This window comes from Cyanistes caeruleus, chromosome 3, assembly GCF_971803275.1.
Source record: "Cyanistes caeruleus chromosome 3, bCyaCae1.hap1.1, whole genome shotgun sequence".
Classification (NCBI taxonomy): Eukaryota; Metazoa; Chordata; class Aves; order Passeriformes; family Paridae; genus Cyanistes; species Cyanistes caeruleus.
The window spans coordinates 6,954,183-6,967,268 of NC_141703.1; the positions used below are offsets into that span (position 1 = coordinate 6,954,183).

The 13,086-nt window shown below is 43.8% G+C and overlaps 1 protein-coding gene across 1 annotated transcript in view; it reads right to left on the reverse strand.

Moving 5' to 3' along the window:
- Nucleotides 1–1,647: 1,647 nt before the first annotated feature.
- LOC111926687 (amine oxidase [flavin-containing] A-like) overlaps nt 1,648–13,086 on the reverse strand; it is a 34,306-nt gene continuing 22,867 nt past the window's right edge. Inside the window, exons 7-15 of the mRNA XM_086879632.1 lie at nt 11,779–11,928; nt 10,670–10,829; nt 9,286–9,382; nt 7,871–7,924; nt 6,901–6,958; nt 6,361–6,458; nt 5,148–5,259; nt 3,813–3,875; nt 1,648–3,340 (exon numbers count right to left, since the gene is read on the reverse strand). Coding sequence (XP_086735758.1) covers nt 3,185–3,340; nt 3,813–3,875; nt 5,148–5,259; nt 6,361–6,458; nt 6,901–6,958; nt 7,871–7,924; nt 9,286–9,382; nt 10,670–10,829; nt 11,779–11,928 — 948 coding nt within the window. The 3' untranslated portion in view covers nt 1,648–3,184. The remainder of the gene's footprint in view (nt 3,341–3,812; nt 3,876–5,147; nt 5,260–6,360; nt 6,459–6,900; nt 6,959–7,870; nt 7,925–9,285; nt 9,383–10,669; nt 10,830–11,778; nt 11,929–13,086) is intronic.

Genomic DNA, 13,086 nt, shown 5'->3' on the forward strand with positions numbered 1-13,086 from the left:
GGGCTGGGCAGGTAATGAGGGAAGGAAAGCCTTGCTAGGGTGATGGTGCTAAAAAACCAGCCAGTGGCTCTTCTGCACCTCCTGCCCATCCAGCTCCTGCTGACCCAGCAGCCCATCCTCTTTCAGGGTCCCTGTCCCCATGGGGTGGATGATGGCACCCAGGGGGGAGCAACTGTGTCAGCCTTTACAGACAGGAGCTGCAGCCAAGGGGAGTGAGCCAGAAAAGCTGAGGGAGAGTCTCACAGGAGTGTTTTTCCATCCCCAGGGCTAGGGCAAAGCTGCTGTGCTATCTGTAAGCAAATCCAGCAACTTGATTAAACAGAGACCTTCTCACATGTATCATCCCCACTTGCTCATTTTGGACTGCCTCATCTATGTGCTCTGTGGTGCTTCCTATTTCACTGCTGCTGGGGAGTATTAGGGGCTTTTTTCTCCCTCTGCCACTCCTTCTGACAGTGCTTGCTCTGGTCTTTGCTTTACTTCCAGCAGCCCTTTCACCTAAGGTTTTCCCATTTCCCAGGGTGTCAATGCAATTTAGCTCCCTCCCTGGGGATGAAGGACTTGGTGTGGACCTCAGCCTCTCCCATCTCTCCCTGTATTTAAAGAGGACAGAACACTTCCTATTTCTGCCAAGGGAGTGCAAAGCTCTTCCTCCAAAAACTGGAGCACTGAGCATCCCTGGTTAGGGAAGGTGTCCAAAGGCTTTCCCACTCCCCAGCCTGGGTGAGGGCTCTGCTTGGTCCCCAAGAGAAAGAGGTGTTTCCCTGGTGCTTCATCCTCATGGCTTTAATACCAGCAGCAGCTCCCTTGGGGAGTTGTCAGTGGTGATAAACTCGGTCCCATTCTGTTCCAAAATTGGTTTAAGAAAGATGCCTGGCTGTTTAATATTTAAGCAAAATGTTTAATGTTTAAACAGGGAAATTGGTCTGATTGTCAGAAAGGGCATTAAAGCAGGATGGGAACTGGTCTATAATTTCTGACAAATGCTGCCCTTTCTCTGCAGCAGCCTGGTGCCTGGGAGCTGCAGGAGTTTCAGAAATGCCAATTTTAATCAATCTCTCTCATTTCAATTGCCGCCTGCCAATCCCACAGCAGTGAGATATGCCCTTCCCTGGGAAGGGGGGAATGTTGTACCTGGCCCTGTTTCACAATTTGAGATGAGTTCAGCTGAATTGCACTGGAATTTCAAACCCCAAACTAATTTCAACAGAAATGTGCGTGGATAAGGCGGAAAGTGAAGCTGGACAGCGTTGGCTCACGGGTACATTGCAGATGATTTGGGGTCCCTTTTTCATGTGCACACAGAAGTTCTGATGTCAAGTCTATAGAAAGCCTGAAAATGAATGGCTCTGAAATATACCTATGGATAAATTATATTTTAACAGGTACAGGCAGTGTTTTTCAGGTGGTGGAAATGTCCCCGTGGGGGGAGCATGTGGCAGTGTAGAACTGCTTCACACCACAAAAGGCTCATCAGCAGCCCGTGCTCCCTCCCTCAGGAGGCACTGTGGCTGTGCCAGGCACGGGGCAGTCCTTGTGCACAGGAATCCCTGCTCAGCAACAGCTGGAGCTGGGGAGAGCACACAGAGCAGGGAGCCCTCCAGCCAACCAGCAATTCATGTAACTCACAAGAAAACAAGCAAGAAAGAATCTGAAGAAAAGTTTATAAGAAGATCAAAGTTTCAGGACTATTGAAAGGCACATTTCACCCATGCTGAACGACAGTTGAGTTCATGGACACGTACAATGCTCAGAATTCATGGCAAAAAGACCACATAATGATGATATATTGTGAAACATACATTCCAGACTTTAGTAAAATACTAAAGTGATTATTTTAAGTGTTTCATGTACATAATAAGAGCGGAACAGGCAGATGCATCCAATTGCTGTAATTTACAATACAATTTGCAATAATTTGAACCTCAAACACATTTCTCCTTATTGGAAGAAGGGGCTATGGTTAGCAGTGAAACGAGGGGCAGTGAATGATCAGGGAGCCAGGAAGCTGCTGCCATTTGGAAAATAACAGCCAGCACCTGCTGCAAGTCAGGGGAATTTAACTTCACTTATTCATTTCACTGTGCTGTGGCAGCACAAGGCTGGGCTAGATGGATGGATGATGGATGGATGGATGATGGATGGATGGATGATGGATGGATGGATGGATGGATGGATGGATGGATGATGGATGGATGATGGATGGATGATGGATGGATGGATGGATGGATGGATGATGGATGGATGGATGGATGGATGATGGATGGATGGATGGATGGATGGATGATGGATGGATGGGATGGATGGATGGATGGATGGATGGATATGGATGGATGGATGGATGGATGGATGGATGGATGGATGATGGATGGATGTGGATGGATGGATAGATGGATGGATGGATGGATTGATGGATGGATGATGGATGGATGGATGGATGGATGGACGATGGATGGATGGATGGATTGATGGATGGATGATGGATGGATGATGGATGGATGGATGGATGGATGGATGGATGGATGGAGCCGATGTGCACAGATGTTTCCTTGGCAGTGGGCAGAATGAAGTCTTCTTGATGCCTCCCCTCTCCCTCTTCAGTGCTGTGCCTTGTGCTAATTACCTCCTTTCACCCAGCTCGGGGTTAAATTTCACGTTTCAATGATTAATCATTAATCAAATGCATTTGAAAATTAATTTGGCAATTCTACAACTGACTGGCATGGTAATCTCTTCTGTGCAGCAGGGATGGTATGGGAATAATCTCAGATGTTCTGAGCTGCTGACTGAGGTGAATGCATGAGGGCATTTACTGTCACATGTGGTGCAAAATAAAACACTGAGTGGAAACAGAAGCATTCTTTGAGACCCCTCTGCAACTCAGAAAAGATGTGATCTGCATTTTGCCTTGCCTGTATTAGGAATATATCATTGATATTATTATGTCTAACAAAAAAACAAATGGACAAATTTGAAAAACTCCCCCACAGTTGATTTATTCCTGTTTAGCTGGTAGCAACTGCAGTGGATTCGATGCATTAATTATGAGACTAAAAAGAAAAATCACAAGGAGAATAACTTTTGCTCTTTCCAGATGTCCATGCCACTTTTCTCCAAAATAACACTCATCTGGTAAAAGGGGAGGAGAGGGGGTGTGCAGCTTCCACTGGGCACGTGGTCCCCGCTAGTTTCGAGCGACAAGTCCCTTTTTGCAGATGAAGAGCCCCGCAGCAGCCACAGAGGTGAGACACAGGGTGCAGCTCAGCAGGCACAGCAGCCCCGGCGCCGAGGGCAGGTTCCTTTCCCAGAAGGTGGTGGTGAATGGTCGGGCTGGGACATCCTGGGGGAGAGAGGAGATGGTGACTCCACAAGGTCCCCCCTCACCACAAGAGCAGGGAGGTGACAAACACCCTCCATGAGGATTTTTTATCAAGGACCAGATTGTGCAGGGAAGAGTCATGGCTGTGAGATGTGTTTTCTGTCATCCTGACCAGCCATGGGACAGTGGAGATGGAGTTACTTGTGGCTGGAATGAGGTTCTAGTTGCTTTAAACCATGGCCTGGGACTGGGCAGAATTAGGCTGCATTTTTCAGTCCCCCAGGCTCTGAGATCATTGTCCTTGGCTCTTAGTCACCCACCCTTCAGACATGGGTAATATTATTCCTTGGACAGGACACAGAAATTAATACCATCAGCATGTGAGGTGGCTGAAGCCTTGTCTGGCAGCAGGGTGCAGGGGAATACCTGAAATAAGGACACACCTGACTGAGGGGTGTGTGCCTGACTGGGTGACAGTGATACTCTGGCTTACCTTTGACTCTGGCTCTGGCATCCAAATTTCACTCTTGGAGATCTTCCCCATACTGTGCAGTACCTAGAAGAAAAAAAATTATTTCTACTATGTGAAAAAATTATAACCCTTACAACTCTTCCACTTTTAGAGAAGGAGAGGAAGTCAGAGCAAGGTGACATTGATAAAAGTGTAACTATGACAAGATGAATGTCTCTTGAACCAGAAAACGTACAGTGATTTCTACTAGAGCGTCTCTAAATATTTTCTGTGGGAGGTTTTTACTTTTGGGGTTTTTTTCTGAGTTAAAATGCTTTTTCTCAAGGCAGTTTGAGAAATACCAAGGTGAGGTTACTACCATGGGACACAAAACCTGTTAGGAGTGATGCTTCTGGGACATAGAAAGAGGAGAGATGCAGCCCTGAGGCTCTCACGGCACAGAATTACGGAGCCCTCCCTCTCCTATTCAGGCAGTACAAAGCTCATCAAGGATTTTTCTTGAGAATAAACTGATTGTATCAATCATGGGGATTCTTGGGGGCGAATGAATGCCTCCAGAAGACAGCTCACTGTCTTTGTAACTACTGCTCACAGGCACGGAGAAAAGAAAAATTAGGTGACTTGAAACGAAGCAAGTAATAAGGATTATAAGGCAAATGTGACATTCTGTCAAATGGAAGTGAAAGGGATTTTAAGATTTTCTCTTAAACAACAACTCTGTGGCTTTGCAATGCAGCAGTTGTAACTGCAATGTGCATCCTTTAATGCTTTTTTCCCCTCCCTCCAGATTGTTGTAAAGGGATTTCACTGTGACTGGGAACCCAGCCCACTGTGTGTCATTCTGAGGAGATTTAGACATTATCAGAGCTGCACATTACAATTTCATAAAGCTCAGCTAACAGGACTGTCTTGTAAAAATAGAAGCAGAAGGGATATATCAGAAATGAGAACAATGTTCAGATTTTCAGATTTCTGCACAGGAAATAGCTGTGACCATTTGAAATTACTTAGATTAGTTTTAAAACATGCAGTGATTAACTTATTAGAAATTGAGGTAGTGTATCTACAAGCAGGATCAGGTTGGGTTTTTTTTTCCTCTAGACATGCAGCACATGGCATAAGCTTTATTTTAAGTCTCCAGTTCAGTAACATTCTGACTTAGTTGAGATTCTTGGCTTCACTTTATTCAACAACTAATTAAGTAAGTTAAAAAAAAAATAAAAATACTTTGGCCACGTTGTTTTCTGGGATTCCTCCCTGTCAATTCTAGGAGCCTTTGCACTAAATCAGACCCTCCCAGCTGTACTTAATCCTTTGTAGCCTTTTGCTAGAGATGTTGGAAGCAGAGCAGTGTACCTCTCTGGCTGCTCTCTCTCCCGCCTGCACGGCCCCCTCCATGTATCCGCTCCACTGGCTTGCTGTCTCCGTGCCAGCAAAGTAGATTCTGTCAACAGGCTGGCGAATGATCCTTCAAAACAAGTGGAGAATGTCAGGTGACAAGTGACAGGAAGGCAATGATCCTTCTAAAAGCAATCTATGGCTTTGATGGAGTGTGTGGCTTCAGCTCTCCAGAGTCCCTGCAGACCTGCTGTCCCTGCAGGACCACCTGCTCGCTTCTGCACCCAGAATTAAAGATCTGAGAGAGAGAAAAACCTAAGGCATAAATCAGTGTTCCCAGCTTTTCCCATGCAAAGTAATACAGGCCTTATTTTAGTGCTGAGATAAGGGATAATCCTAACAGCCTCCAGCAATGCAGTGCAGCTGATAGATTTGTCTTCTGCACGGCAGCCTTGCTGTTATCCTGCCATTACTGTGGAATGTGAATGATGTTTTTGCAGTGATAGATCACTAATATTAGCCTCTATTTGGAGGCTGGATTTGTCTGGCTGCTGAAGGCCTGGCATTCAGGGAGCTGCATTCACCCCACAGGGTCATAAAGCCAGTCCCTCAGCCCTGCAGTGCTGCACAAGCATTCCAGCCAGCCCAGCTGGAGTGTTCCTCCACCGGGAATAATCTAATAATCTAATCCCCCAGTAGGTTCTCCTTGTCTGCTTGACAACCAGAGGCTGCTGGAGGCCAGACACCCCACCCATCACTGCCTGAGTGTTTGGATCAGTGACAAGAAAAGGGATTGTACATGTGACGACTCCTCCCCACACGCTCTCATGATGGACATGGGGAGGAGCTCCTGGGCTTCTCCTGGACCACCTACACAGTCAGTGGAGACCCCTCATCTGTCCAAGGTATGTGTCCTCATGGGCTTGGGGGTCTCCAGAGGGTTCCATTGCAAATTCTGCACAGCACAAACTACTGTAAATAATCCAGAGGGGAAAAGTTTTGTGGCTTTAGCAGGTTCCCTTTGTGACTGTGTTTTGTTTCTTTGAAAGGCACAAGGGAAATTCTGCTCCTAGTAAAGTAAATAGTAAGATCCTTGTTAGAGTAGGAGTAGGGGAGTGGAAAGAGTGTTGAAGTTCCCCATATATTCTAAATATGCCATAGGTTTTTTTGCATAAGGTATATACGTGAGCTAAGAAACGTGAATTTGAAAGCAAAGCATTCTCTGTTTTACCTGCCATAGGAATGCATTATGCCTGGTGGGAAGTAGGCTGTGTAGCAGCCCCCTGAATATTGCTCCATGGTCCAGTTTTTCTCTTCATAATGCACAGGCTGTGAGTATCAACAGAGAAAACACTGAAACACTGGCAGAGAAATTGGAAATAACATATTTCTTTTGAAGAGGGGGGAAAAAACAGGCTAAGAACACCTGACAAAGGAGTGCCATGTCATCTGGCTAATCCTATCCATCTGCACAAAACAAAATTTTGTGCTTTTACAGAAACACCAGTCTCCCATGGGTACATGACAGGACAAATTAAAACATGCACTGCCTTCTCTTTTCTTGTGCAGGGTGAGACTGGCAGTTCTTTTCTTCCTGTACTCCGTGCTGCCCTCCCCTTGGGAACACAAACTGTGGCACAACATGCAATTCTAGGTACACATTTCAAGGTGCCAGGGAACTTTGTCACTTGAAGGAACTTGCCTTTATCACCCAGAACAAAGGAGAAACATTATTGTGCAACAGAGGCAAAAACAGACATTAATTCCTTACTTGTAAAGCCTCTTTCATCCCCAGTGCCTTGGCATATGCCTCACAGATCTTCTTTTTCCTGTATGAAAATAAAATCAGAGTCAGAAAAAAAAGGGTGGGAGGGGGAAGCTCCCCACTCACATCTTTCTTATAAAAAAACAAAATTTATTGCAACACATTGGAAAGCAAATTAGGTAAGGCTTTAAGTCTGATTTCAAGTTCTTAACATACATATTTCAAATGCTGATGCCTGAAAGTTACATCTAAAATGGACTCAGGGAATGGGAAATGAAGGTTGATTTTGGCAATGAGGTCTACAAAAATAAATCTTTGTACAGCTATTTTAGGATGCAGAGGCAATTCATTCTCATGTTCACTGGTGTAAGACCAGAAGAAAAGCAATATAAATCAATTAAATCCCTACAGATTTACTATAGCTGGGAATAAAATATGAGCTGAAGAATGCTGCTCACATTCCTAAGCAGAGCTCCTCTTTCACTTGCACAGTACCAAAAGTCACATTTAGAAAGTACTGTTTGTTCATTTCACTGACTAATGGGAAAACTATGCTTTTGCAAACACAGAAGTTTAAAAATTTTATCACCTGGTCTGAATCTGAAGACCCAAAAGGAGACATGTCAGCACTCCTGTATCCCTGGGTTAAAGCATCATTCAGTGGAGATGTAGTTTGGGAACATGGTTAGAAAAACCTTCTCTGTTCACACTGAGACCCAGAATTAGTAAATCATAGCATGGAAGAGTGGGCAGGACTTGGAAATTTAGAAATATCCATAACTGGATGAATATTAGCATTAGCATCTTGGCCTGTTTATGCTAAAATGTCAATTTCTGCCGCAATTTACAGTGCTGGTAGTTGCACTGAGCATGTATAAATGTGCATATTCACACACATAATTCACACACATTCCTGTAGGGAAGCATCCCAGAGAAACAATTTGTTTCTGAAAATCTACAGCTTCTGAACTCTTACCTCTCTTCCTTGCTGAGATGGGCCAGTTTGACAGCCTTTCTGGTAAGGATGAAACTGAAAATAAAAATAAGGCATGTGAACATCACCCCAGCTGATATGCAAGCTCTTGCTCAAAATTACTCTAAAAAGAGAAAAAAGCAAAGCACTTTTCTGGTATGTAATGAGCTTCATGTTTGTCATCATCCCTCAATATTTAACAATTACAGGCCACACATGAAAAAGCCTGTGCAGGGTAACCTGCAGAGTTAACTGAAAGGGAGGGTGTGCATTCCCAGAGGGCTCTGATCCAAAAGGACTGAGACCCTGAGCTTTCTTGAGCTTTTGAACTCCAGCAGGCAGCTGCCTGTGCCACTTGGTGTTAGCAAGTGCTGGCAGCCTGCTGCTCTGACAGGCATGCACAGTGTCATGGATCACTCCTGCAAGAACTGGGATCAATGTTTATTCATCTTGAAGGAAACAGATTTGCCAGTCAGTTCATCTGACCCTAGTGGAGATATCCAGGGGATGAAGTATGTTCCTACACTCTTTTAGAAAGTCACATAAATCCGTGAGGAGGAAGAAAGCTGGAAGCTGTTTGCCATATGGGGTTTGGAGGAGGCTTGCTGCTCTCAGCTCATGGAAGCCTTTTTTAAGCCTTGAACATGCCCATAAACATGTACAGTTCAGTAGAAAAGGTGAGCTTCCCCTGCCAGACACTTCAGGAGTAGTTGCCTGACATTTATTTATATTGGCCTTTTTTTGGCAGTCTCACCTCAGATTACAGTGGAAAGACTTGTAAAGATAGTTTGTTCATTTGGTTTCAGCTGTTTTGAAAGACAGTCAATGCTGTCATGTATTTTCCCCCCTGTTTGTCCAAACTGTAACATTTTTACTTGTCAGTTTCTACAGAATCTTGATTTTTTCACTGCACAGCTGCCTCCCTGCTCCAGTAGCTGATGTTCCTTGTCCTGCCTCAGCTCAGTGGAGACAAATGAGGATTTCTTGGACAATTGCAGTGTCATTTTGGACCAGGCACTAAACATAAAAGCCCAACATAAGCCAAATACAGGTTCACACAGGTAGGTATGAGAGGGAGTTATTTCTAAATCTACTCCAAAGCAAAAAAAAACAAAAACAAAAACAAAACAAAACCAAAACAAAACCATGAACTGAATGCTTAAAAAAAACCTACAGCTAAACTCAGCAAATCCTTCCCAACCACATCCTTTGTATTAGGCTGTTTTATTAGAACCTTCTCCAGAAAGTTTATATGGACTAGAGAGGCACAAGAGGCTTGGCAGAAGTGTTCTCCATCTGTGCAAACAGTGGAAGTGGCAAACACTGATGTAACCTGGTCATTTCCCCTCTCCCTCCTGCTCCCACTGTCTCTTACAAGAGGAAATACACATCTGTGAGTGTGGGCCAGCAGCTTTTACCCCATAATGGCAGGAAAAGTTCCATCAGGTTTTGTGTCATCTATGGTTATTCCAATTGGAGACTCTTCATCCTCAATGATGAAGGAACCACAATAACCTAAGGGAAAAGAAACCCCAAGATGATGGCTGGAAAAACCTGTTGATGATCATTGTTGCTGATAGTAATGAGCAAGTGAAATTATCCATAAAAGGAACTGTACAGTAATTCTGTTATTACCAAAAACACCTACATGTCTGAAGTGTCTCTCTAACAGTTTCTCAATTCTCTTCTCTCTGACTCTGGGAAATCAAGATTTGTTTGTACACAAACTTGTAAAAATCTTTAAAATTCCATTGTTACTTAACATGGAATTTCTACAGATTGCTGCAAGTCCCTTTGGCTTTCTATTTTGGGGACAATAAACATTAAAAATAAATTGATCTAGTCAGGGCTATGGTGATTCATTCCATGAATAACTTTGACTAAAACAAAACCCAGTGTAATTGCATCTGGTCACTGCAGGCTCAAATTTACACTATTTTGATTTTTCTGGTGATAAGATTGTTAGGAATGGTGTTCCATAACAGCAATGTACAGAAGCATGGGCTGTCTAATCTCAGATCACATCATGATGTGATTCAGATGAACATGTGAAAAATCTCATCTAGAGAACAATGTATACACCTGACTGCATTCCTGCCTAATCTCAATGGCCAGTTTATGCCCTGAAACATGCAAAAATTATATTACTTTAAGAAATATTCTCACCACTCTCAATATTGGTAGGAAGAAAGTGGAACTAATCTGTTCATACAAATAGTTATGAAAATGGTATCAGTTAAAGCTGAGAAAAACAAGATATTACAGCATGGAAAAAATGTCTTGAGCTACCCAAAATGCTAACCTACTTTTCCCAATCCTCTGAGATATCAAGTCTGCAGAACAGAAGATTAAAATCAGGGAAAGGTCTTGCTTATACCTTAAGCTCTGCTTGTCATCTGCTGTGAATTCTCTTTGGCTGACCTAACTGTCCCTGCCAGGAGGAGGGGGGAGCTGATGCTGCAGGGAGGCTGATGCTTCTGTGCTCTGTAGATTTCAGCAAGGTTTCCCAGGGAAACATTGCTTGTTCTCCTGGTCATCCCACTTCAGCCAACTGCAATAGGATTTGGGATCTTGTTTGGATCTGGACTCACCCTTGGGACAAGGCATGCACTCAAGCTCAGAGAAAGAGTTCTGCTCTCTAAGGAGCTTTCCTTTTCACTTTTCTGTATGTTTGATTTTGGGGTTTTGCACATTTAACTCCCCCTTGGATTTATTCCCTGATTAGCACTCTGACACCATTCTCTGACAGCAGAACTTCAAAATTTGCACAGAGTTCCCAAGTCCTCCACTTTCCCCACCTACCCTTCCTCCTCCAGAAGGCTTCCCTGTAGTACATCATGCATTTTATGACACTCCCCATAGGCAAACGCTGAATTAACTGGTTTCTCTTTGGTGGCAGCTCTGGTTTGTAATGAATCTTTGTTGTCAGGATTGGAGGGATGGCACTGATCACGTACTTGCCCTGAAATGTAGAACAAAGTCAGCACAAGGCGCTGCCTCCCCGCGAGCTCATCCCACGGGACAAGTTTGAAAGACACCTTTAATAGCTGCTAACAGCTTTCCCACATCTGACCCTGCTAGGTGGCTTTCCCACACACTTATTTCCAGGTGACAAAAGTCATTCTGACATCTCAGAAAAAAGGAGCTGGAAAAAAGAGATCAGAGTTGAAACCTGGCTGGAGACAGGTGGGGAAATGGGACAAGAGACATCCTATGGCTCAGGTAAAACTGCATTTTATCATCTCCAGGAAAATATGGCCCACATTTTTCCCAATTATAAGATGCTAAAAAAAATCACATTTGTGCATATTCACAGGATGTTACTTCAGGACAAGGAATACTGATGGTGATTCCAGCTGCTCTGAATGTGGTCCATCATTCTCACAGGCCCTGGGTCTGACTGGAGCAGTGCAGGGCCCTGTAGGGTGACACTATGGCACAACACTGCTGCTCCCAGGTGCTCTCAGGCTGGGGCTGCCACTGTGGGTAATCATGTGCTGATGGAGCATTTCAAAGCACCATGGTAGAGAGGAAAAATCTTATTAAATGTGCTTGAAATGTCTTTTTTTTTTTTTTTTTTTTGTGCTGTGAACCACAAACTTAGACACAAATAAATAGGAAGGTTATTTTTCTTTCCTTTGAAATGGTCTCAATGCAGAACTAAAACATAAAAATATATGAAGACATAGAAAGTTAAGGCAGAAAAGTCAGAGTAATGACAGAAGCCAAGTAGAAGGACACCAAGAAGAGAGGCAGTCATTAAATCTGGAAAGCAGGGTCCATGGAGTGTCAGCACACTCCAAGAAATAGACACACACAAATGGGTACCTCCTGATTACATCTGGCCAAGAGCTACAGCAAATGTATCCCCCTACTAAATGCATATTCCACTTTTATTCTGATCAAATTACCTCATATATCTCATGGTTTAGAGTCTCCACAAGGACATTATCACCTGTCTGGTCGATACTGATCACAGGTCTCTCCAGTTTAACTCTGCCTTTGAGGCGTTCCATTATTTTCTCTGATATCTGACCAGAACCCCCTTTAAACTTCCTCTCCTAAACACCAAAGAGAAAAGAAACACAAACAAAAAATCAACAGCATTATTCACAATGACATTGCATATGACTTCTGCTCACCATCATAAAATTCCAGGCCAAATCTTCAGGTCCTAAGGGTGCATAAAACACCCAGACTTTCAGAAGAGTGAGGGCATAAATCTGAGCCTCAGTGGGGATCACTGACTGAACCACTTTTGCAATGGCTTCCCTAATGACCTGGCCTAAAGACTCTTTAAGCCTAGAGAACATGAACATTAATGCAGGCTTTCTAGCATAAATAAACATATCACTTCATTCAAAACAGGTTTTGAGTTTTTTACCCACCACGGTGCTATCAAAACCTCCAAGTGTTGACAAAGAAACCGACTGTAAAGTGAAACATTGTGCCAGCCCAGAAGCAAAACAGATCTTTAACTGGGTCTGGTCTCGAGGTAATGAGCTTTCTCTGTCCCTAGGAAGACACAAAGGAAAAAAAGGAAGAAATGTCACAATCTGTGACACACATTTCCCTGCAATGTCTGTGCAGAGGGTCAGGGGAAGCACTAAAACCTCTTTCATCTACCAGCCACCAGCAGTAGATAAAGCAGCTCACTTTTATGTGTAAGATGCTGGTACTGGCAGGGAGGAAAGGATCCAGAAAGTTTCATGCTGAAAGACTGAAATGGCTACCCAAGCAGGTTTTATAAGACTTGCCAGGGCCACTAAGCCAGAATTCCTCAGTGCTTGTGCTCAGCTAAAATTGACTGGGGTGAGGGAAGAAGGAAGCATGATAGGAACACAGACAGCTTTTCCAGCTACAATCCAGCTACAAAGAAAAGAAAGTGCTCTCCCCAGGTAGCTTTCCCTTCTCCACACGTTTCATTTAGCCATGAGTATCTCGAGATTAATTTTATTTTTAACTCTTGCTGCAGCAGTTGCTGATGTGGGACAGAAAACATGACTGAGGGGCTCCTGAGGAGGAAGACTCTTAGTCAGGTCTGTCTCCTACCACAGGAGAGCATCAGCACTGCTTACATCCTTCCTGACACGTGGTTCTTACAGCAATGGACAGAGGTTGATGGAAGCTGTTGCCATGTGAGCTGGCCCAAGAAGGAAGGGCCTTTTGCTATTTACAACCAACTCTTGTCATTAGAGGCTTCAACACCAAAAAAAACA